At 46.2% G+C, this 22,943-nt stretch overlaps 1 protein-coding gene across 1 annotated transcript; it reads right to left on the reverse strand.

Moving 5' to 3' along the window:
• Positions 1 to 1,896: 1,896 nt before the first annotated feature.
• Positions 1,897 to 20,574, reverse strand: LOC142584303 (serpin I2-like). Its single transcript, XM_075694448.1, has 4 exons — positions 20,362 to 20,574; positions 8,425 to 8,616; positions 6,777 to 6,995; positions 1,897 to 2,910 (listed from the first exon to the last, which is right to left on the reverse strand). Exons 1-4 carry the CDS (start codon positions 20,539 to 20,541, stop codon positions 2,725 to 2,727), a joined length of 777 nt encoding a protein of 258 aa, XP_075550563.1. The 5' UTR covers positions 20,542 to 20,574; the 3' UTR covers positions 1,897 to 2,724.
• Between the last annotated feature and the right edge of the window lie 2,369 nt (positions 20,575 to 22,943).

Here is a 22,943-nt window from a genome sequence, read left to right on the forward strand (position 1 = left end):
GTTCGTGTCAAAGACGTCGGATGTCGACACGCTACAGGCGCTCCTGAGGTGAAATTTTTTTTGCGATATTTGAAACGGGACGATTACGGCTATGAAAATATCACTCATTAAACCGATTTAAAAATGTCCAGAAATAGCTTTGCACAAATTACTAGCTTATCCGAACATATACACTTTGCCTGCGTTTTCAAAAGCTCCTTCATACTCGAATGGTTTCACCTTGTAACAAGTTTAGTGCGGAGCACTCAGCAAAGCGTTCGTAAAAATAAAGCACCAGCACGCTTCCAGAGGACATCGGTGATTTATAGCATACAGAAATTGATAAAGAAATTTGACTGGGTCTTGCCGTAGATTTATTGAAGGCAGCAGAGTGGCAGTTTCGGCACGTTGTCTTCTAGAGAGGTGACCAAAAAGTGCGAATGGAGACAAAAAAAAGAAGAAAGAAGAAAAGAGGACGCGCGCATGCGCAGGTGCCCTTTATGTCGGTATGGAGTCTGCACTTCTTTGGTCGTCCTTATTGAAGGTGTCCGGTACCCTTAATCATAATTAGGCAGCTGCTCAAAAAACATTAATTAGGATTTCGATGTCCATACCAGAAGCTATAAAATAACTCTTTCGAAGGCCAGTGTCACATAGTTCGAATTTTGAGCAACAACAACAATTTCCTTCTCGTACAGTATTACGGGCATAATTCTGAGCACTTAGGTTTCTGTAACGTGCACCGAATGCACGGTAGACGAGCGTTTCCGCATTCCGCCTTCATCGGCATGAAGCTGCCGCGGCAGGTATTGAACCTGCGACCTTGATCTCACCAGCGCCACGCCATAGACACAGGGCTACCGTGGCAGATAAGTATACCGTTAGAAAACAAAATTCGTAGCAGCACGATGTCTTCTGCATGTTCCCACGACGATGCTTGATACCAGCCATTAACAACTCTCTGCGTGTGCTTAAAGCAGCTGCGTAGTTTTTCGAGGCTGTAACAACGCGCTGTGTAAAGTACATTTTAATACGTTTGAGGTTCACTTTAGACGAGAACAGAAAAACATTCTGCAGATCTCACTCAGGAATTGATGTAATGCGAAGCATTTTGCAGGTGCTTGACTATCTAGCCTTGCTTATGCTTTCCGCAAAAGGGTACCAAGCGTACCAACATGTTTTTCTTTTGTAAATTTAGGAGTAAATACACGTCTGCGACAACAGCAGCACGACAACGACCGCGTAGAAGACTATCGCATGGCGACATGTGGCGCGATTACTGCGCCGGCCGTTCGAGGCGAGCTTATGACACGACAACTGTTGGTTTCCGCGTAGGTGGTGGACGAGCATAAGCGGCTACGAGTCATGCAGTTGTACGTACCTATGGCGACGTCACGTGGTGTATGTTAAAACGACGGTGACCATTTGACCTCTGACGAAGAAATCTAACGACATGACTAACTTTGGCGCTCATGAAGTCGGTACATCATCACACAAAGTACTGAGGTAAGTGGGCCGGTCCCGGAGATAGTCCAGCCTAACACAGCGTTTAAGAGCGCGAGCCAAGACCACGGTATAAGAATCTCATAATATTCTTACACCGTGGCCAAGACGACGAAGTGGTACGGGCCGCAGGTGCCGAGCGTTTCAAAGAGCTGCCTGATTTTGGAACGAGAGAAGTATGCATGCGGTCGTGGTCTAGAGATTTACAAGTGCCAACCAATTATTGGCTGATTTAGATGATGTATATTTTTTTCACGTTCACTTTTAATATTTCTAATATGACTGGATTCTGAGCAAAAGCTGGCAATAAGGGCGAAGAAAAGTCGTAGCGTAATGGCTAGAGCACCTGTCTGCTGTGATCGACGATCGAGGTTGGATTCCCACATCGGTCATTAATGTTTTTTTGAAGCTAGGTTAGAAAGGAATTCACATACCTACCGCGCAAAGTGCCAAGAATGAGGCAAAGAATGCTTCGCATTAAAACGTTGAGGTGCTTCGGACAAAAAAAAAATATTTCCGGCAGAGAGTCTCTCCACAAATATGACACAGCTGTTAATTTCATTTGAAGGCAGGTGAAATGCTTTGAACTTGCAAAAGTTACGCACATGTTAAATAGGCACATGCTTACAATGCCGAGAGAAGTCCCAGGTTCTAGCTCACGAAGTAGACATGTGCAATAACAAACACTTGTTTACATAAAATACACCAAGAACAAGAATTATGTCGTAATGACTTGAAAGAACGCAAGGTAGGTTAAAGGACAATATATGCGTTCTTGGTGCGGACGTGTCGGTTTCGTTTACTTTTTTTGTGTAGTGCTTTTCGACTTCCTAAACTGCAGTTCGTACACATGAACATACGCATCAGACTCAAGTGCGGCATGATGCTCCCTGCGGTCCAGGTACGCGCGCAGTGACACTAAAGTTCAAATTGGCGCCCGCTGTAGTGACACTAGTAGCCTAGGCTGCATTCCAACATGCCATAATAGAGTGGACTGAATTAATCCTTCCGACCTCACAAGCGCAGTTGCATTGAGGGCAGCCCACCCTTGGCATGAGTTGAAGATGGGCGCTTTCCAAGGAGGAGGCCAATCAACGCCGTGAAATTTGCGGCAATATAAAAGTAGTTTACGTGTCAACAACAAAAAAAAAACATCACGAATCAGACAAGGCACCGGGCAATACCCGTAGCTATGCCGCGAGCAGCGGCGCATTGGAACGAAGCAGCCATCACGCTGCGAAGTCACCGGACGCTCTGGATGCAGGCGAGGAGCAGGAGAATGTCCATCTTGCGCACGCACAGCACAAACGGCTTGTTCACCAGGAACTGAATTTCCGAGGCCGCAGCACGGGCCATCGCGAGTGGGCTACCGCCACCTGCCTGGAACTGGCCGGGCACGATGGAGATCGCCGACTGAGAGTCGCTGACCTGCGAAGCGAATGACGTTCTGTGATTAACGGCGCCCAAAGCATAACACGAACCATGAGAACAGCGTAGTGGCAACGTCGAATCGTGTTCTGCAGGCTGAGGTTTGTGAACCTGCTTCTAGAGCTCGGCAAAGAAGCGCCTTGGCTTCCCGCGTGCACACACGGTAAACCATTTTTGCACTCTTTACGGTACTGCTTCGTACAAAGGCTAAGGCACGTAACCATTAAGCGCAAGGTTAACCCTTTGGGAGCGGCACAATAAATGTTATTTCTTGACAGCTTTTCGCGGCACATGAACATTACGATACGAAAACTGCACGGAATAAACTTTATAGCTATCACTGCAAAACTCTAGCGTCAGATATTTTGGTAAGGCTATGAGACCTGAACTAGCACACGGTTTTTATCTATTCTCATCGCAGGTGTAGTTGCGCTCACTGTGGTGTACAGTTCAACGTTTTACATCATTAATGGCGAGGCTGTTAGTCATGGGACAAAACAGCCACATTAAAGAAGCAAGAATTCTTAGAGCGCAGTAGTGGGGCCAGGACAAGCGAGTATATAAACGAAACATTTTGCCTAGCAATATGAGAAGGGAAGACCACGCGGAACCTGTTCATTGCTTTTGCTCTACTTTGGGTTTTTTTAAAAGTGGTCCCGCACATCCGGCTCACGACGTTGCGACTCTCGTTTATTACTTCATTGCTTCGGACGCCCGCTGTTTGGGTTGAGGAGGAGGCGAGTCGAGGTGACATTCGCCCTTCTTTCACCGTTGAACTCTTCGTCAGCCGACGATTCGACGACAGAGCTGGGGACGCCTACGTTCCCACGTTCAAGATCCGTACACGCCGTCACGCGCAATCAGGCTCTTTACGGGTTGACAAGAGCGTCTGCCACTTTTTGCGAGACACCGTATGGTGCCCTTGCGTATAAAACCAAAACTACTCGTGCAAAACGAACCAGGCAAGAACGCGATGCGCGCGTGCTAGTGGCAGAAAACGTAAGACACGTGACTGAAGTGGTCGATTAAGTTCTGCTAATCATTGCAGGCGGTAGAAACGTCCGAATTCCAAAAAATAATAAAGGAGGGAAAGACAAACAAACAAACAAACGCCTGACTAGCCAAGCTACACTCTCAGAGCTAGTCCAAATCTTGTTTTTAGTTCGTAGCAACTTTCCTTATCACTAATGTCGTTAACTTTCTCATCTTCCTTTGCGTGTGTTTTACTGTAATGATATATATATATATATATATATCTGTATACTGTATATACTGTATATATATATATATATATATATATATATATATATATATATATATATATATATATATATATATATATATATATATATATATATATATATAAAGTGGAGAACATGAGTGTCTGATAAAGTGAGTAGCGATGCACGTCACGAAAATATCATTACACTATATATATTAATCGCATGGATAACAAACTACCTAACAAATAGCCGCCAGTTCGTGGAAATTAATCAGCAACAGTCTGGCTGTCTTCCGGTCACGTCGGGAGTTCCTCAAGGAAGTGTCCTAGGGCCGCTGCTCTTTTTACTCTATATAAATGATATTACTACTTCAATCCATCCCAGCGTGCAAATTAGGTTGTTTGCTGACGACTGTGTGCTTTTTAGGGAAATCACTTCAACCAATGATCAAACTGATTTAAATGCTTCTCTAGCTGGCATTACTGATTGGTGCAAAACATGGGGAATGCGGCTTAACGCTGAAAAGACGGTCTTTCTTCGCTTCACTCGTCAGAAAGCTCCACTAACCTTTAGTTACACGTTAGGTTCGTTGGCCTAGCAGGAAGTAACAAAATATAAGTATTTGGGCGTCACAATTACTAACAACTTATCGTGGAATTTACACATTGATAATATCTGTTCTTCAGCCTTGCGTAAATTATACTTTTTGCGACATAAACTTAGAAATTCCCCACCTAATGTAAAACTGCTTGCTTATTATTCATTAATTAGACCTAAACTTGAATATGCATGTGTTGTTTGGGACCCGTTTACTAAACAAAATATTAAATGTCTCGAAAGGGTACAGAAAAAAGCCGTACGATTCATATATTCTAAATTCTCTCGCTATGATTCCCCCTCACGAATAATGCATGATAATGGCATCGAAGTCCTTCAGCAGAGAAGGCAACACTTAAGAATTCGATTTCTTACCATGCTTAGTAATGGAGACTTATCAATTAATCCTGCATCGTATCTGTTCAGTACAACGTCTAGGCTTACTCGACACCATCATCCGAATTCACTAACACCTTATTTTGCACGGACGGATGTATTCAAGTATTCTTTTTTTCCCCGAACTATAACAGACTGGAATAACTCGTTGTTGCCTGTTTCAATTGTTTGACTCATTGTATTACTGTTGTGTCTTACCACCTTACTTGATTGAAGAATGCATTGTAATATTGTTGTGTTTAACCACCCTGCTTGGACCTGTTTTAGGTCTGCAGTATGAAATAAATAAATAAAATAAATAATATATATATATATATATATATATATATATATATATATATATATATATATATATATATGTGTGTGTGTGTGTGTATGTGTGTGTGTGTGTGTGTGTGTGTGTGTGTGTGTGTGTATGTCTGTGTGTGTGTGTGTGGTGTTCGCCAGGAATTGTTTTCGAGTTTATTTACTTTTATTTTCTTTCTTGTAGCGCACCTGCGAATGTTGTGTATATGTGGTACCCCTCGTCCCACTGCGATGCCGATGAGGTGCTGTGGTAAATAAATAAATAAATAAATAAATAAATAAATAAATAAATAAATAAATGAGCTCATTGTCGCTCGCTTTTTCTCGTTTTCTCCTCCCCCACCATTTACGATATAGCTCCCCTGGCAAACTTGACGATTAAACGTGGAAGTCAGTAAGATGTCCGTTTGCGCATGCCATTGTGATGAAATCAAGTAGCATTGAAGTAGTGTGTTGCAGCATCGATGCAGTGGAGGTCCGTGCTTTCAAGAGGAAGGCTAATCGTATACTTTGAGAACAAAAAAAAAAAGAACTGCCCAATCACTGCGTACGGATCGTTAACCAGCGAAGCTGAAACGTGCGGCGACGGTGTTTATCATTGAGTTAGTCCCGATGGTTCATTAAACTACGGCTTGGTAGGCTGTCGGATCCTCGGTATCTGCTGCTGCTTGTGCTTGGCTGCACGAGCCCGTTCTTGTGCCCGCGCTGCAGCGTCGGCACGGCGTAGACGAGTTCGTTCCCGGTTCTGCTCGCGGCGTTGCTGATCGAAAGCTGCCTGCACCTCAGGAGCACGTATGAAGTGTGGCCTACCCATTTCGGAGCCAGAGAGAAACTGCTGCGCGCACGCTGGCTGCGACGGAGAGCAACAACATCGCTACTGGTGCAGCTAATCCAACACTACCTAGATTAAAGCCTTTTCACTCCGATCCATGACGTCACGGTACCTGGCCCGACTGCCATAGATGCATAGAATCTAATGGGGATGCTCTCGAGTAGGCAACAGTGATTATGACGCCACCGCTTCCATCAGGCCAGCCTCGTCAATAGAAATTTCGGACCAAGTAGCGTGACGTCAGGGATCCGAGTAAACAGTCCTTGGTGTTGACCTAATCGCGCGCCTCCTTTTCTCTCTCTTCTTTTGCCGCGCACGCGCATGGGGTTGCGCCGGAGGAGTTTTCGGCGTACACGCGACCGACAGACGGACGGAACGGCGGACGAGTCGGCTAGCCATATACACCTTAACTGCAGTGTAACACGCCATTTTAGCGATTGGCTACGGTGGATGTTGACGCAAAGGTCTAGAATATCCGACAAACTTATCCTTTGCTTAGGCCGTAACAGTACCTGGATGTCGAGCCGTGCCCTGTGCATGACCCACGAGACGCGCGCCGGCGAGGAGGAGGTTATGCGCTGGAAGGCGGCCTCGTCCTCGAACGCCTGTTGCACGCCCATCTCGAGCAGCACGGGCTTCAAGTCCGAGGCCGTCTCGGCGTTGATCGCCGGCAGCTCGAGACGCACCGCGCGCCGACCGCTGCGCACGGCCGCGAACACGCGCTCGAGTACCTGCGGTGGGAGGCGAGAACGGGGTGCGTTTGTGTGTGCTGTATATGGGGGGGGGAGGGGGGGGAAGCGAACGCCACATACTAAACACAAACCACGTTCCTGATCAAAAATAACGTACAGCGCGAAGGACAAGGACAGCGACAGACGACATACACAGCGCTGTGTATACATGATACTCGTGATACATGCACTTCGCCAAGTCGACGGCGAAAGCTAGTTTTTCGTGTGACCAATACATGTGGCAATGCATTGCAAATATAACTAGTGTGGAAGGAATACGTTCGTGGGAAGACACCTCCGATTGTCGGAGATGTCGTATAATGGAGAGCTGAAGATTAGAGCCAACCGCGCAGTGTTCAGCATCTTGTACCGGATGTTAGTATAGCGGGCTTTAACTCATTTTGCTCAGATATAAGCTTCCTTACCTTCAGGTGCACTTTTATTATTATATTTTTGAGGCGCCTTGCGCAACCGCGCTAACGTTATCAAGCAACGCTTCCTACTCAAAGCCAGTGTTTTGTATGTAGATGTAGCCAACCAGACTATTGACTGGTTAACATCCCTGCCTTCCTGTATTCTTCTCTCTCTCTCTCTCTCTCTTGGTGAAATCTAGGAGGCGCATTATATCTTCACTTTAACGTTTGCCAACCGAATGACGAGTTCTTCTGTAAAAATTTTTCGTCGCGTTGGTTAGTATTTGCGCTCGTGAAGGCAGAATCCTTACCCACCACGGGCGCCAGACAGGCACGAGCGCGCGTCGACCCCGACATGCGCGCCACGCAAACGCATGCACCTAATACTATCGTCTGTATATTTTTGTTCAGAAGTAATAGTTGTTTCTCTCTCTGAATCCTTCTGCCCACTTCACGCAGAATTAAAGCTTTGATGTTTGAATTCCGCATGAAATGTGCGGAAGGATTCCGACATTTTTTTTTGTTTTTGCTGCGGAGCACTCGCAGCCGCGGGCTCAGCGAATTGGGAATTCTGCTGCTGAGTTTCTGGTCATGGTTTCGATTCAGGACCGCGGCGGCCGCATTTCGACGACGGCGGAATGCAAAAAAAAAAAACAAAAAAACGCTGGAGTGTTGTTTTGGACGCACGTTAAAAAAAAAAAAAGGTTCGTGGTAGACATTAAGCAACAACCTTCCGTTATGGCGTTTCTCAAAATCTCGCGATTGCATTAGGGACGTTAGACCCCGGTAATACGTGTATAATTTCGTTTTGCCACGAGGGAAACTCTTCAGCGAAACTCGGTGTCAAAGAGTTCAATTCTGCACTGCCACATGCGGTGGCTTAACCAAAGCTAATATATCCTAACCTAACCTAATCTAGCCTAAACTAACTTAGCAGAACTAGAGTTGTACTGACAAAGCAGGCCATCACGATTCCTCGTGTGCCCATGTGCGCATCGCGAGGGCTCCGAGCGCACCTCGGCGGTGAGGCTGTCACAGAGATCCTCGAGGCTTTTCGAGCCGGTGGGCAGTAGCACGGTGGCCGAGAAGGCCTCGCACGAGAAGGGCACGTCCACGGCCTGCAGCGACAGTTCCTCCAGCCAAGCGTAGCCGTACACGGCACGCGTTTCCAGCATCAGTGTCGCGTGTACCTCGCCGAACGGGCTCAGCTGCACGCACGTGCGAAAACAAACAAACAAACCAAATAGAGCACCGAATATAGACGAGTATCGTGGATGAAACTGGATTAAGGAAGAGTTGTGAAGCACACGTGACAATGTATATGTCGTGACGTATCATGGACGTAACAAATCAGTTAAAGAAGTCATAATGATTTCGCATCCACATCACGTAAGAATACGTAAGTGACAGTCAATTTTTTTTAGGACGTATGCCATAATCATTGAAATTATAATGTTAACACTATTACACAGAGTAAGGCCCGCAGGTCTGTAAACATCAAAATCTTGGCTTCGTTGCTTTTGAAGTCAAACGCATTGCGCTGTCTCTGAAGCCCCAATGCATCACGCGCCGGCGGCGCATGCGCCGTCAATCGCAGGAGAGCACGACAACGGCGACATCACGAATTCGCCTCTTGGGTCCATATAATCGTCATCGTAGTAAAAAGCTTGAAGCAGTAGAAGAGCCACGATATGTTGGATGTAACGGTATATTTGAACTGCTACCCATAAATTCTCGGTGCATCTTGGTAAATGACCCGCCGGCTCAGCGGCTAAGGCGTTGGACTCTAAACACGAAGTCGTGGGATTAAACGCCGGCCGCAGTGGCCGCATTTTTAAAGGGGACGACGCGCGAAAGCGCCCGTGTACCGAGGATTGGGTGCCCGGTAAAGAACTCCAGGTGGTCAAAATTAATCCGGAGTCGTGCCTCCGAACATCGTGGTTTTGTCACACAAAACCCCATTATTTCATCTTTAATCTTCGTAACTACATGTATCCTGATGCGTAGCGCTCGCTGTTCATTAGGAACCTTTTTTCTTTAATTTGAGTGGTAACTGTGAAGGTGTATTGTCTGCTCGGCGCCGGGGCACCCACAGCGGTGGAGCATGCATCGGTGAAAGTAGCGACACCCTGAAGTGGCGCACGTGTACGCTGATTGCCGTCGCGATGAAAACACCGGCGAGCCCGCATCGCACTTGCGGCGTGAGGCATAAGAGCGACAAACCTTGGCAGTGACGGGCTGCTGCCACGAGGCAGCTCGTACGGCCGCGGCGCTGAGCAGCACGATTCCCGTGTCGGCGGCCAACGTACAGTCGGCGCCGAGCACGTCTCCGGCGATGCCCGCGTTGTTCTTCGCCCACTCGTTGACCCTGTGGCGCTCGCCGTCGGCATCGTCGGCGAAGTCCGCTTCCTCGACGGTCGTGCCGTACACGCGACTGCCGATCTTGCAGTAGGAGTCGTTCAGCGACAGCGCCGAGCCCACCAGCACTCTGCGCCGGCATTTGGCGGACGAACGATCGTTCATTACTAAATTCTGGGGTCTTACGTGCCTAAACTACGCTCTGATTATGATATCATGAAAAGCCAACAAGCACTGATACCAAGGACAACATAGAGGAAATTACTTGTGCTTAATAAATGAAATAAAGAAACGACAAATTGATGGAAATTAAAGTGGATGAAAAAACAACTTGCCGCAGGTGGGAACCGAACCCACAAACTTCGCATTTCGCGTGGGTTCGGTTCCCACCTGCGGTAAGTTGTTTTTTCATCCACTTGAATTTACATTAATTTATCGTTCTTTTATTTGATTTATTAAGCACAAGTAATTTCCCCTATGTTGTCCTTAGTGTCAGTGTTTGTTGGCTTTTCATGATATGACTAATAAAAATCGGGCCCCTCGGCTAACCCCCTTTCTTCTCACTCTGATTATGAGGCGCTCCGTGGTTGTTAATTTTCACCAGCTGAGGATCACTGCCGTTCCACCAATGCATGGGACACGGGCGTTCTTTGCATTTAGCCTCCATCGAAATGCGGCTGCCCCGGCCGGAATTTGATCACGCAACTTCGTGTTTAGCACCTGTTCAGCAGCTCAACATCACAGTCGCTAAGCCAGCGCGGGGGGTAAAGAAATAAAAGCGCGCCTCAAGAGCCCTCAGCACGTCCAAAGGAAATTACACTCAGGCACTGGAACTTGTGAGAGTGCCGTCGAGAGAGCGTTTTATTCCAATAATGTTGTCATATCTGTTCATTATTACAGGACATGTAGGAAAACTTTAAACGTCCCATCGCCATGCGACCGGAAGGCGAGGTTCGCTACACCAACATAGACACAGTCTCCTTTAGTCTCGACCATAGCGTCCACAAGCGACAATCCTTTAGGTTTCTGCAACAGTAGCCGAGCAGGTTGGTATAGCTATTGCACTGAAGGACCCTCTACGTCCAAATATATTTACAGACTCCAGATCTGCAGCCCGAGCTTTCGCCTCCGGCTCGATCTCAAAGGAGGCGGCGGCCATCCTCGGCAGCGATGGGGCTGCTGGTTTTCACAACATCAAATGGTTCCCGGCCCATATGAGAATGAATGTGCACTCTGAGGTTGTTAACGCTAATGAGTTGGCCCATGACTGTGCGCGAGGTCTTACACACCGCGGCAGTTCAGGTGGACTCACGGGCGGCGACTTAGGACTGTACAGGGATTCACTTCTCACCTTCCATGAAATCTTGGCACATTACCAACTCGCTCGACGGGCCTTTCCGCTACCGCACCCTAAACTTAATAGACCACAATCGTCGGTATTTCGCATGCTACAAACGGGGTCGTTCCCCTCCAGGGGCCGATTCAGTCATTTTGCGCCTAATGTAGAACCCCACTGTCCAGACTGTGGGGAGGCGTACTGCTCCTTATCCCATATGCTCTGGCAATGCCCTGCGTTACGCAGCTCATCGCTAACCACTCTAACCGACTGGGAGGCAGCCCTTAAAAGCGGCGACCTCTCAGAGCAACTACGGGCTGTCCAGAGGGCCTGCGACAGGGCGGAGGACCACAATCTTTCTACCCCGACGTGGGTGCGACCCGCGACGGCTACGGGGACTCCTTGAAAAGGGAGGTACCCTAACGCTGTTTCTCAGGACCATTAGTAAAGTTCTTTTTCTGTCTGTCTGTCTGTCTGTCTGTCTGTCTGTCTGTCTGTCTGTCTGTCTGTCTGTCTGTCTGTCTGTCTGTCTGTCTGTCTGTCTGTCTGTCTGTCTGTCTGTCTGTCTGTCTGTTTGTTTGTTTGTTCTCCCAGACCGGAGCCGAGGAACCACGCACGTTCATGTAACGAGCGCCGCTTCCTTTATAAGCGAAGCTTTTCTTCGCGAAACTCGCCGGTTTTCGTGACCTTGGAAGCTGCGGCGTGGATGTTCATTTGCCGAATGAACCAACCAATCACACCGGAGCACGTGTGGCGCGCGCGCCACCGGGTTCCTTGCAGCACCACCAGAAGGCGCTTGCTTCCGTGCATCCGCGGCTGCATGGTAATGAGGACGCAAACGCTCCTTGCGGATAGAATGGATTCGAATTGCGCTACGGCACGTATGCGCATGCTGCCTCTGAAAGCATGATGTTCAAGGCGTCCGTCGTACTCGCTAGTAAAGTCAGCAACTCCGCTTAATAAAAGGCTCGGTATAATTTGTGTGCGACCGGGCTTTTGTGTGCGCGTGCGTGCCTGCGTGCGTGCGTGTAAGTTTGTGTGTGCGCATGCGTTGGTGCCTGCGTACGTTTACTCACATGTCGACTCTCTGTACACTCACACAGAGCTTCGCTGTATATAGATTCCAACTCGTTGGACCTGCTGCATTTTTTCCCTTTTCATTGCTTGCTTCCCGGCGCATTTCCTGTGGTGGCATTGCGCGTTCTGCGTTGGATGATCTGCCGAAGTCACGCGGCATAATCGATCATGTTGCAGGCAGTGCGTCTGACACGGAGGCGTTTACGCGTGTGACAATTGCGAGAGAGCATTAAACGGAGCTCCCTCGAGAGGAACGGTGCAAGGGAATTCCTTTGAAGCTTGAGCTGTTCTCGCTCCGTGCAGCGGCCTTACACTTTCCAGACACGATTATCAGCGCGTTATCTATGCACCACGCTTGCCTGCTTACAGTGCCCAAACCTGGTGAGGGCCACTTTAAAAACATATGGGCTAGTAGCCGCAACAGCGCCAAAACGACGTCAAGAAGCAACACGTGTCATCGAACGTGTTTATTGACCATTCCTCAGGCCCTTTTAATAACCACGAAGAGAGACGTGTAATTTCCAAGGAAGAAAATCGAACCATGCGTCATTATTTAGAGTTGCTACACAACCAAAGTATAGCGTACACTCGACCGAAACAACGGTGATTTTTCGCGCTATACGCCAGGCGGTTCGGCCACGTTATACAAGGTACAGTGGACCACAAGAGCTTGCAAACCATGGTATCTGAGCAAAAGCTGAATATTTGCGCAGCCTCACAACACGGCCTAGTATTCACATTTCAAGGCTGTGCTAGTATATCAGAACAGTTGTGTGATGTACGGTTTTACTGGCTACTGTTACAGGCTGCTCGCACATTTAACGTTTTTCTGGATACCGCCGTCGGTAAGCTTTTGTGGTTGACTGTACGTGAGCGACTATTTAGTCGATCTTGCGTGTCGTCGTGAACAAGACTCCCATGTGGGGGCCGGGGCGTTAACCTTGCTAAGGTATTTTATTCTGGCTGGCGTTTGTCTCTCTTTGTTTTCATCATGTTCTGGCCCGAGCCTATGGGATTCCATAATACCTTCAGATTTCAGCTCATAAGTAGTTCGAGTGTCTTGATTTGGTGAGCGCTTTGCAATGCATGATAATTTAGACACCGATAGCCGAAGATGCGGACTTGAGCATATACCGCATGGATGGATTTAGCAGCGTCACTTACGAAACGGGGGCGTGGGAAGGTGCCCAAAGCGCGATGAGTAAATGCCTAAACAGTAAAGGCCGCTCCGTTGTGTTGGGGTGGTGACAACTGAAAGTGTAGCTTAGTCATAGAGTGAAATTTATGTCAGTGTAGTCTTCCTCATGCTCTGACAGATCTGGTTTATTACCCTGCCCACAAAACCTTACGCCTCCTCGAGCTTCTCTCTGCCTCTGCGCACAGCCCATCGCGCCTGATACTAGGCAACGCTTTGCGAAACACGTTTTGTGCGAAGCTGAGGAAAGATGCTCTCATCTTACACTAAGGGGTATTACATGAAAAATTTTGCCAAGGGGAAATTGAGATACAGAGAATTACAAGGCGGGCTTATGGGTAAATATGTGAGGAAGTAAAGGATGAGATAGAAAAGAGTGACACAGGGACGCAATTTCGCCCTTGAGCTGTTTTTCCCCCAAGACGCGATTTAGCGCTGACTCGCCAAAGTGTGAACAGACGTCGGCGGCATCGTTTTCTGTTTGGCGCACTTACATGCGAAAGGGTGGAGTTACGAACACTTCGACATCTGAAGATGGCGTATACTTCACGTCGTGCGTTCATGTCCTGTAATACAGAGTGGTGAGGCGGTGGAAACTTCGTGCCCATAGGTGAAATGGGACACAGCGCTGAACTCTGTTGCAGGCTAGAATGAAAGCTTATGAGGAAGTTATCTGCACAGAACGCTGTCCCTGGGCTTTATTTATCAATCCCGTCCGGACATACATTCACTTTTGCGTGACGTGGCGTAGAGTATGTTACTTCACTGAAGCGCGATGGGCATTCTCATGGCGCATTCGAGATATAGGCGACTTGCAAACAACATTAATTTTTGTGATCCCTCTGAACTTTCCTCTTGGAAGCAATTGTGTCATTGTAAACGATATAAGTAATAACATCGCTGAAGCAGCAGAGATAGTTTGCTAGAAGGCTTTCCTGTTTAACGCTAGCGTGAAATGGCATTTTATATCCCGACGCCTATACGTGGTTGGGGCATGAGAAAAACAAAACAAATTGAAGGAAAAATTTATACGTACTCTCAGTGGCTTAGTAGCATACCGCAGCACTAACCTTTATCAGAAGAATAGAGAAGTTCCCAATGCAGCGGCCTTGACTCGCGTTTGTCACAGGCCCACAATAGAAATTCAGTCTATCTGCTGTTCTCAAATGGCGCGAATGCAGATCGCAGGAATGTAGTGCACGTGCTTGTAACACCACAAATCGGACCGTCATCTGAATCCTCTATCCTGAATTCATTACCGACGTGCCTTATAGAGCCTGTTTGCCTAGTCTCGCTAAGAAAGCAGACGACGTTTGCCATCCGCGCGGGTAGCGGGAAAGTACTGAAACTTCGGACTTTAGCCACGATGTCTATGTATTGGCACAGACACAGGGCAGCGCCTGTTCAACATGTCTGATTTTGTCGTCGAGAAAAGTGCGTACTGCTTTGCTTCTTGGCGACATGAACAGATGAGTAACCTACCAACGGGAAGTATGAAGTTACATCTATTTCGTAGCGGACGCTGCTATTTGTGCGTCTGCAGCCTCCAATGGACGACTTCACTTATGCTCAGCGTCAGTTCTTTTGTCTTCGAGGGCGCATATTTCGTTGCGCTCTTAAAGTGCTTCATGTTTAGGGCCGCATACTCTTGGCGCATGGTCATGCTGTCGATGAATATGCGTTTCGTGAACGCACGAACGCGCGCCTGCTTCGGAAGAGAACTTCTTACTGCGAAGCGGCTGCCGAGGTAATCGAGACTGGAAGCTACTCCCCACCTGTTGGCCATGCGGAAGAACAGTTTGTCCTGCGCCGCCGTGGGACCGCCGCCTGTGGGGAACAGGATGGTGCGGCGCATGGCGGCGTGTATCAGCGGCAGACGCACCTGCGCGAAGCGGGTTCCGCCATGGGGGGCGAGCTTTCTGAGCGCTTGCGCGAGTGACAATGTAGAGACAAATTATTTCTTGCCATCGGCGCTGTACTAGTCAATACTTGCGCAAGCCGCATCTTGTTTTGGGCTACTTATAGTCGCTCTTGCCGAAGGAGAATGACCATCGCAGAACAGGAGCAACAGGACGCCCGTAGGACGAATGACGTACGTACTGTTATTCCGTGTCCTTGTTCTCTTCATTAGGCGCTGCACTCGTTGTCCTTCGACAAGGCGTTAACATTGTTCGAAAGAAAAAAAGAAAAAGAAACCGGCAGATACCACGTCCTGTGGGAATCGATGTTATGCAAAGCAGTGTGCGGGAAGCCTATATACCAAGTTAACGAAACGACCATGAGAGCACCAAGACGTAGGCGGCTGTTTCATGGCCTGCATGATACCCATGTCATGATATTCATGTCATGGCCGATCATTTATGGTCGTCATACGCTCTTGTCATACTATGCCAATTTTGGTACATTCCAAGTTAACGAAATGACCATGAGAGCACAGAAACGTAGGCGGCTAGATAGATGTATACTGTCGAAGTGGCAAATGTTCGCCAAGACAAGCTTCACATTAAAAAAAAAAAAAGAGCTGTCCTGTCACACCGAAGTAGCAGCTTTCTGGAAAACATGCTATCTTGTCCCGCCAGCAAGCATTGACGACGGGTTGTACCTATGTTGGAGTGCGACGCATGTCTCCGAAGTGTTCAATATTGAGCTGATTCTCTGGTTCTTGGCCCTAGCGATACATATACTAAGCGGTTCGGCGTCGGCATTCTCGTAGGGAGAAAGGGCACGCCGTCTACGCATTGATGCGGCCGGTAGACGCACATTCTTTTTGGACAATATTCCGGCACCATCTCAAAAGCTGACGCTGGGCGAAAAGGTCGATAAGTGGTCGCAAAGATTAATAGGTGCGGTTTACGATGGGCTACTTAATTAAAGTACGGCTGAAGTATGCAGAGGGCCGCGTTCATGCTGGGATGTGCCACCTTTGTAGCACTTCGAATGTAATGTGAGGCACAATGGATGGAATGAATGCATGGCAGTGCGCACTTGTGATATCAGACGTTAGGTTCATAAATGGTTGCAATGATTGCTCGCCTTGAAACAAATACATATATGTTGCTACATTCGAATCATGTATTGTTTTCGGAGTTGGGCGTACGTAAACTTATCCGTGATTGTAATTTTTAATGTACTGCAGGCCTTTCCTCAACAGTTAATGCCGCGCACGGACTCGAGCCTGCCACGAAAGTCTGAAAGGAACTTTTTGAACGAGGAGCGCATTTTGTTAATAACTCTCAGTTCAAAGCATTGCTGCTCATAGAAATCTCACACATTTTGAACATTATCATGTTTGCGATGTGTTCGAATTGTAGCTCGGGTACGTACCAGCACCGTATTACGCTGAAATGAAACTTCACTGCAGTGCTCGACAGCATTACGTAGGCTTGCTTGTAGAACATTCAGCTTCTTTACTGCTGCAGTTAATACACCGTGACGGTAAAAAGAAATCTATTGGGTGAAAGGCGGGCATCTGAAATACCGTTGACCCCTATTTGCTCAGGCGCTGCACTAAGCACGTGGAGATGAAGCTCAATAGTATCTTTGTGCATGACTCAACCCTAACGCTTCTCACGATACAACTGCGTAAAAGTTCATGAACTGTGTAGCGCAAACTGAACACACAAGGCGACAGAAAGATATAGACGTGGCGCTACTAGCATTTGAGGATTTTCCTGCACGTGACCGAGATATATGTCATCGCACAACAAAAGGAACGCTGTAAGGGCACTAACGGAATAACAGGCAATCCATGTGTCACAGACCACTGTCGAAAAGAAACATGATTTCATTTTCTGACAAAAATACAGACGGGCGACTGAAGCAATTATCACTTCTTTTGTTAATATCAAAAGATTCTACGATTTCCCTGATCAGATGATCAGCATCCTTGGACAGGAATCGTGTATTAATCAACAAAGGCTTAATTCCTGTGTGTAAAGTTCACATCACACTGATGCCATTCAACTAGCCCATCAGTCTTTCCTATTGTGTTAAAGTGCAGTTCTGACCACCATGAATTAATGCTGTAAAGATCAAGTTCTTTTGTACCACACAGCCAAGAAGGAAACATTTATTTATTTATTTATTTATTTATTTATTTGTGCATACTGCGGCGCAACAAGCAGTATAGCAGGAGTGGGTTAACAGAGGGAAATTATGCACCGCAAAATACGATACAACGATGAGGGTAATGTGCTAAGACCATGCATCTTGGATGGCAGATACAGAACTTCGAGATGGGCATGAGCGAATAGACCCAGGTAAGGAATCCCAGTCTACTTAGAACGTGGGAAAGAGCTGAATTTAAACATATTAGTGGGGCATGCAAAGTAGGGCATCAAGTTTAAGTTGTGATGTTCTTTCGCTGATGACTCTGGTGGGAGATTGGTATAGTTGTTTTTTGAAAGTTCAATGGAAGAGTTGGTGACGCTGTGGAAGAAATCTAATGATGATATGCGGCGATGTCAATAAAGCGCAATCAAATTCAAGGAACGAAGTGCAGAAGAGGGTGAAAAGTCACGATCATAACGATGACATATATATCTTAGTTTCTTTTCTGATTTGCTTCTAGCCTGTCAATCTCACACTGCTTATAAGGGTTCCAAACAACTGATGCGTAGTCAACAACAGGACGGATTAGCGATTCATATAGCAGTAGCTTAGTATCTTTTGGAGAGTTGGATAGTGTACGACGTAGGTAACCTTTATTTTGTAGAGCTTGTTACAAATGTAATCAATCTGGTGTGAGACATACTATGCGTAAAAATGACACAGAGATACTTATACTCAGACACCCTAAACAAAGCGTGGTTATTGAATGAAAAAGAGACGGAAACGATTTTTTACAGAAGGAGATAAGGACGGTTTTACGAAAGTTAATGTTCATTTGCCAAGTGTTGCACTAAGTGCAAAACCTAGCAAATGACTGCTAGAGGCGGTAATGATCATTAGAACAGCTAATAACTGCATATAAAACACAAACATCGGCATTAGAAACAATGTTAGAAGAGATGCTGAGGCAAATCATTTATGCAGATTGAAAAAAGCAGTGGGCCCAAGAACGGAGCCTTTGGGTACTGCAGATGTCACCTATATAGCAGTAGAGTCGGTCGGGCTGTAAGAAACAAATTGGGAGCGAAGTGCAAGAAAGCTTGAGATCCAGTTAACTAGTTGATGATTATTAAGTACAGCGTTAGGTTCAGCAAGAAATTAGAACGTAATAGTGTCAAATGCTTCAGACAAGTCTATAAGATAGCGCCAACCTGGTTGCCAACATCAAGGTTAAGGAAAATGTCATGCGCAAACTCAACTAACTGCACTGTCGTACTGAAACCGCGCCTAAACCCATGTTGTATGTTAGATAGCATATTATGTAGTTGCAGGAAAAGCACTATGTGTTTGTTAATGGCATGTTCTAAGATTCTGCATGACTGTGATGTTATTGAAATCGGTCTGTAGTTCGACAAAGACTGTTTATAATTGGATTTATAAAGAGGAAACACTTTAGCTAACTTCCACGAGGAACGAACAGTGGCTGATGACAAAGGTTTGTTGAATACGACTGTCACATATCTTGATGACCACAAGGAATATCGAACCAAGAATGCATTGTGTATACCGTCCAGACGGGTCCATTTCTTGGTATCAAAGTTTCATACGAGGTTAAGAATGCTTTCATTGTTTATGTCAGTGTCACTGATTGCTCCAGAAGAAACTATATTGGTGAGAGAAGGAATGAAATCGTTGTCGGGTATAAATACGGACTGAAAATACTTATTGAAAGCATCCGATATTACTTACAGATCACTGATGACGTTATTATTATTTTAAAATGGAGTGAGTGAAGCATCGTGAGGTAAACTAGAAGTATAAAATTTAAGAGGGATTAGTTCTTGTTGAACGCGAAAAAAAGCAATCCTTGGCCGTTCACAATTTGAAATTAAGTACATTTTTTTGCCTCGTGACACCAGTCGAGGGTTATAGGATGGTTGATTCGTTTAGAACACGTAAACTTACAGACCCGACCAGATGATGATGATGATGATAATAATAATAATAATAATAATAATAATAATAATAATAATAATAATAATAATAATAATATCCTTTATTTCATGAAAATAGTAAAAATTCAGAAACCGGTCAGCCCAAGCCATGAAGGCTTGTCGGGCTGTACCCGGCAGATAAATGCAAGATGTCGCGAGTCGTCCAGAGAAAATTAGCATGAATTTTCTTAGTTTTAACGGGCACAAATCGTTGGATACGTGACTCGACCAGATCCTCAAAGTAATTAACAAGGCAGTTTACGTCCTGTCTGTCTGACAGAGAGCAAAACGCATCGAGATTATCAGCTAAGAGATCAGTAATGGAAGGGTCGTCTGCAGGAGTGGACACACGAGTGAAAGCATATGCAGCACAGTACTCAGCAACTAGTACAGAATAACTCAGAGCTAAAGCTTGGACGTTGAGTTTTCTTCCACGCCTTAGGGCGGCCCCGCAACTTGGTGTATACGCTGTGCATTTTAATGTCGCTACCGTGGTAGAAGTGTCGGCGTTATCTCAGGCTGATAAATGTCGCCTACTATAAACCCTTTTGGTCATGTTATCGCTGTAACAACAGTGAAATTTTCCACCTGACACTGCCACTTTTGGGCGGATTATTAGAGTTATGTGGCGTTTTGTTCAATGGGGACCAGGACTCGGTGACTACCCTAATTATGAGTGTGTTCGCGGGGTCAAGTTTTGAGGATATGGGGCTTGGCATGTTGATTTAAGTACACATTCACTACAACATAAGACCATCGGAACACCTATGATCATCGATACTGATAACACGGCACCGCTTCTTGGATTTCTTGTTGGCTGCAGGTGTGTTTGAATACGGCTGTTAACGTTTTGTGGTACGCACCCATCTGAACGCACCGGTATATTCCGATTTATTATCGTGTACGCTGTGACAGACAGCTAATCTGGTTTAGTGCGTAGTACCTGTAGAGCTTCGGCGAGCTCCTGCTCGGTGTCTTCCTGCGCCCCTGCGGTAAGCAGCGACAGTGTCACCATGGCGGCATACGGCGACACCAGCAGGTTCTCGCCACTGCCGCAGCGGGAGAACAGACCCTTCAGCAAGTTGCAGCCGAGGACTCGCACGGCTCGGTTCACGTCGACCATGATTTTTTACGTTGTTGTTGGTCTCTTGCAACGCAACAGCACCGTCCCTGCGTCCAGGTCTTCTTCTTCTTATACTTCTTCGATGGACGGGGGACATTTAATTTTATTTTTATTATTTTTCTTTAGCTTCTCAGTTTAATTTTATTTTTATTTGCTTAGTTTGTGCATAGGTACTCAAACAATCGGTGTCATCAGCCCAATCGCCAAATGATTCGTTCTAAATGTTCGACTTTATCCCTTTTCGTATGTTGTTGGGTGTTCGTTTCATTATGTAGAGTGTGGCCAATGAGCCTCGTGGATACGAGCCATGTATTGAGGCGACGACTACGACAACAACAACAACAACAACATGTGTATGCAGAGATGACGGATCTTGACACTGCCTCATTTTAACGAACCGAACAGAGCCATCGAGTTTTGTTGGTTGGTTGTTCCTTACTGAAATGCACAACCCACTCTGGGTGATTGACCATGAATCGAGCGGAAGGAACAAGAGAAAAAAAAGAAAAAAATTGAAGAGAGGATAGTGAAGGGATATATTTAGCACAGTCATAATCATAGTAAAAGAATTCGACACTTTGAACATTGGTAATGTCAAATTTCAGATATATATATAAACAAATAATGCTGATAATCTTTTTACTTTTTAACCGATGAGAATGAAAATAAAACTGCTGCGTCCGGTTTGGACAAAACCGCCATCGGCAGAGGAAGAAGTTACATTCGGTTGATTATATATATATGTATACAAGACTGCCTTTCCTTCAAGAGTTTCATGAACCTAATTCGAATGCTTCTGGAATTGTAGACTGATGCTTTTGACACTACTGTATCATTAGAGCACATCACACAACCGCACTACCACTTTCTTGCGCGCACTGCCATATTCTTAGTCGAAACCACTTCACATGCACAGTCATAACCGACTGAGTTTCGCGTCAGGGGTCTGCGCAAGGTAACATAACTGTCCATGAAGAGGCTGATCGGGCATCTGTGTCAGAGAACTTGCGAGGTCACGTTCTTCCCATGGATCCTTGGCAACACCTCTGGCCATGAAGTCCAGGATCCGCGCAGGCACGCGAGTGCTGCTTGCACCGTGCGCCGTCTGGGTTTCCGCAGATTTGTCCCAGCTACAGAAAATGCTGCGCAGTACGCGCATATATGGACTGGATGCGCTGTCAATATGGTGGTCCTCGCCGTAGTGACAGGCAAAGCGGACACTGACGGTTTGCGAACACTGCCTTTCCTGGCGGAGATAAGGGTATCGGGCCCAGAGGACATGGGCGAGCTTCAACTTCGGCGCGCGGAACCTCCTGGACTACATAGGTGCCGCTGGCTTACTTGCTCTATTATAATTCCTCTTTGCTTTCCCTGGGCCTGCGGGCCCTTCTTGTTAGAAGCAAAGCATAGCAGAAAAGCGAAGAGCGGAGCGGAGCAGAGCAGAGCAGAGCAAGCAAGCAAAAACAAATGGAAACAACTATTCACCATAATAGGTATGTGTCATTGGTGTTGAGAGGAGTAACAATGGGATTGACGCAAGCTCGACCTTCACTGACACTTAACACTTTTGTTACGTTCACTTATAGCTGACGCACTTTAGCTGATGAGGACAGCTATTGACTATAATATGTACTCATTAGGTAGATAGGCCTAGAATCTTGCTCTACTTCATTCCTCCGCTACAATATTGTCTTAGTTACCTTAGAACTTGAAAGAGAAGCATTCTTTTGTAGTTCTCTCTATTTCAGCTCATGCGCGTTCACATTTAAAGGTTGGAACAGATGTGTCCTTTATTTGCAGTTCATAGCTGGTTTCGCATGTATACTGCCACCAGAGTGACAACTCAATATGGCGATGATATTGCTTATTCTTCACTCACTGCCGCTCCTTTCTAAAAGAGAAGATTTTTTTAGAATTTAGGTCTTGGTATAACTTACTTGGTTATAGCGTTTGTGAACTTGAGTGAACAGAGTTTGTATTGTATTTCAAAGTGAACATTGTACGAATGTCTAGAATTCCTACGATTGTTATTCCATGCTGGTCTCTCGACGGCGTGCTTTCATTTACACGCAATCATGGCCACATCATGCTCTTCACCTATCCATCGCGGAAGCATATAGACCATTGTATCGTGCCGGGCTTCCTGGCAGGGTATGATGGCCATACTTTAACAACAATCTTCATCTGCAGGTGATCACGGATGTACAAATTATTTTGCCGTATGCTACATAAAAATTAAAATTATCTGTGCATTAAGCGTGATAAACGTTCATTTTATTAGGAAACGTACAAAGGCACATTTCCTACGTCGAGTTAAATTCAAGACGTTCTTTTTTTCGCCAGAATAGATTGATGTTTCTAGTTGTTTTCTGGTTGTGAGAAGTTTCTTGGAGGCGGCAAGC

Source organism: Dermacentor variabilis, chromosome 6 (genome assembly GCF_050947875.1).
Source record: "Dermacentor variabilis isolate Ectoservices chromosome 6, ASM5094787v1, whole genome shotgun sequence".
NCBI classification, from domain to species: domain Eukaryota; kingdom Metazoa; phylum Arthropoda; class Arachnida; order Ixodida; family Ixodidae; genus Dermacentor; species Dermacentor variabilis.

What these genes read in the sequence shown, in the direction of transcription:
- LOC142584303 (XM_075694448.1), bottom strand. Translation starts at nt 20,541, where the DNA reads ATGGTCGACGTGAACCGAGCCGTGCGAGTCCTCGGCTGCAACTTGCTG. An exon ending in GTGACAGCCTCACCGCCGAG is followed by an intron (nt 6,996 to 8,424) that starts GTGCGCTCGGAG and finishes CTCCCACCGCAG; the next exon opens with GTACTCGAGCGCGTGTTCGC. An exon ending in GGGCACGGCTCGACATCCAG is followed by an intron (nt 2,911 to 6,776) that starts GTACTGTTACGG and finishes TTCGCTTCGCAG; the next exon opens with GTCAGCGACTCTCAGTCGGC.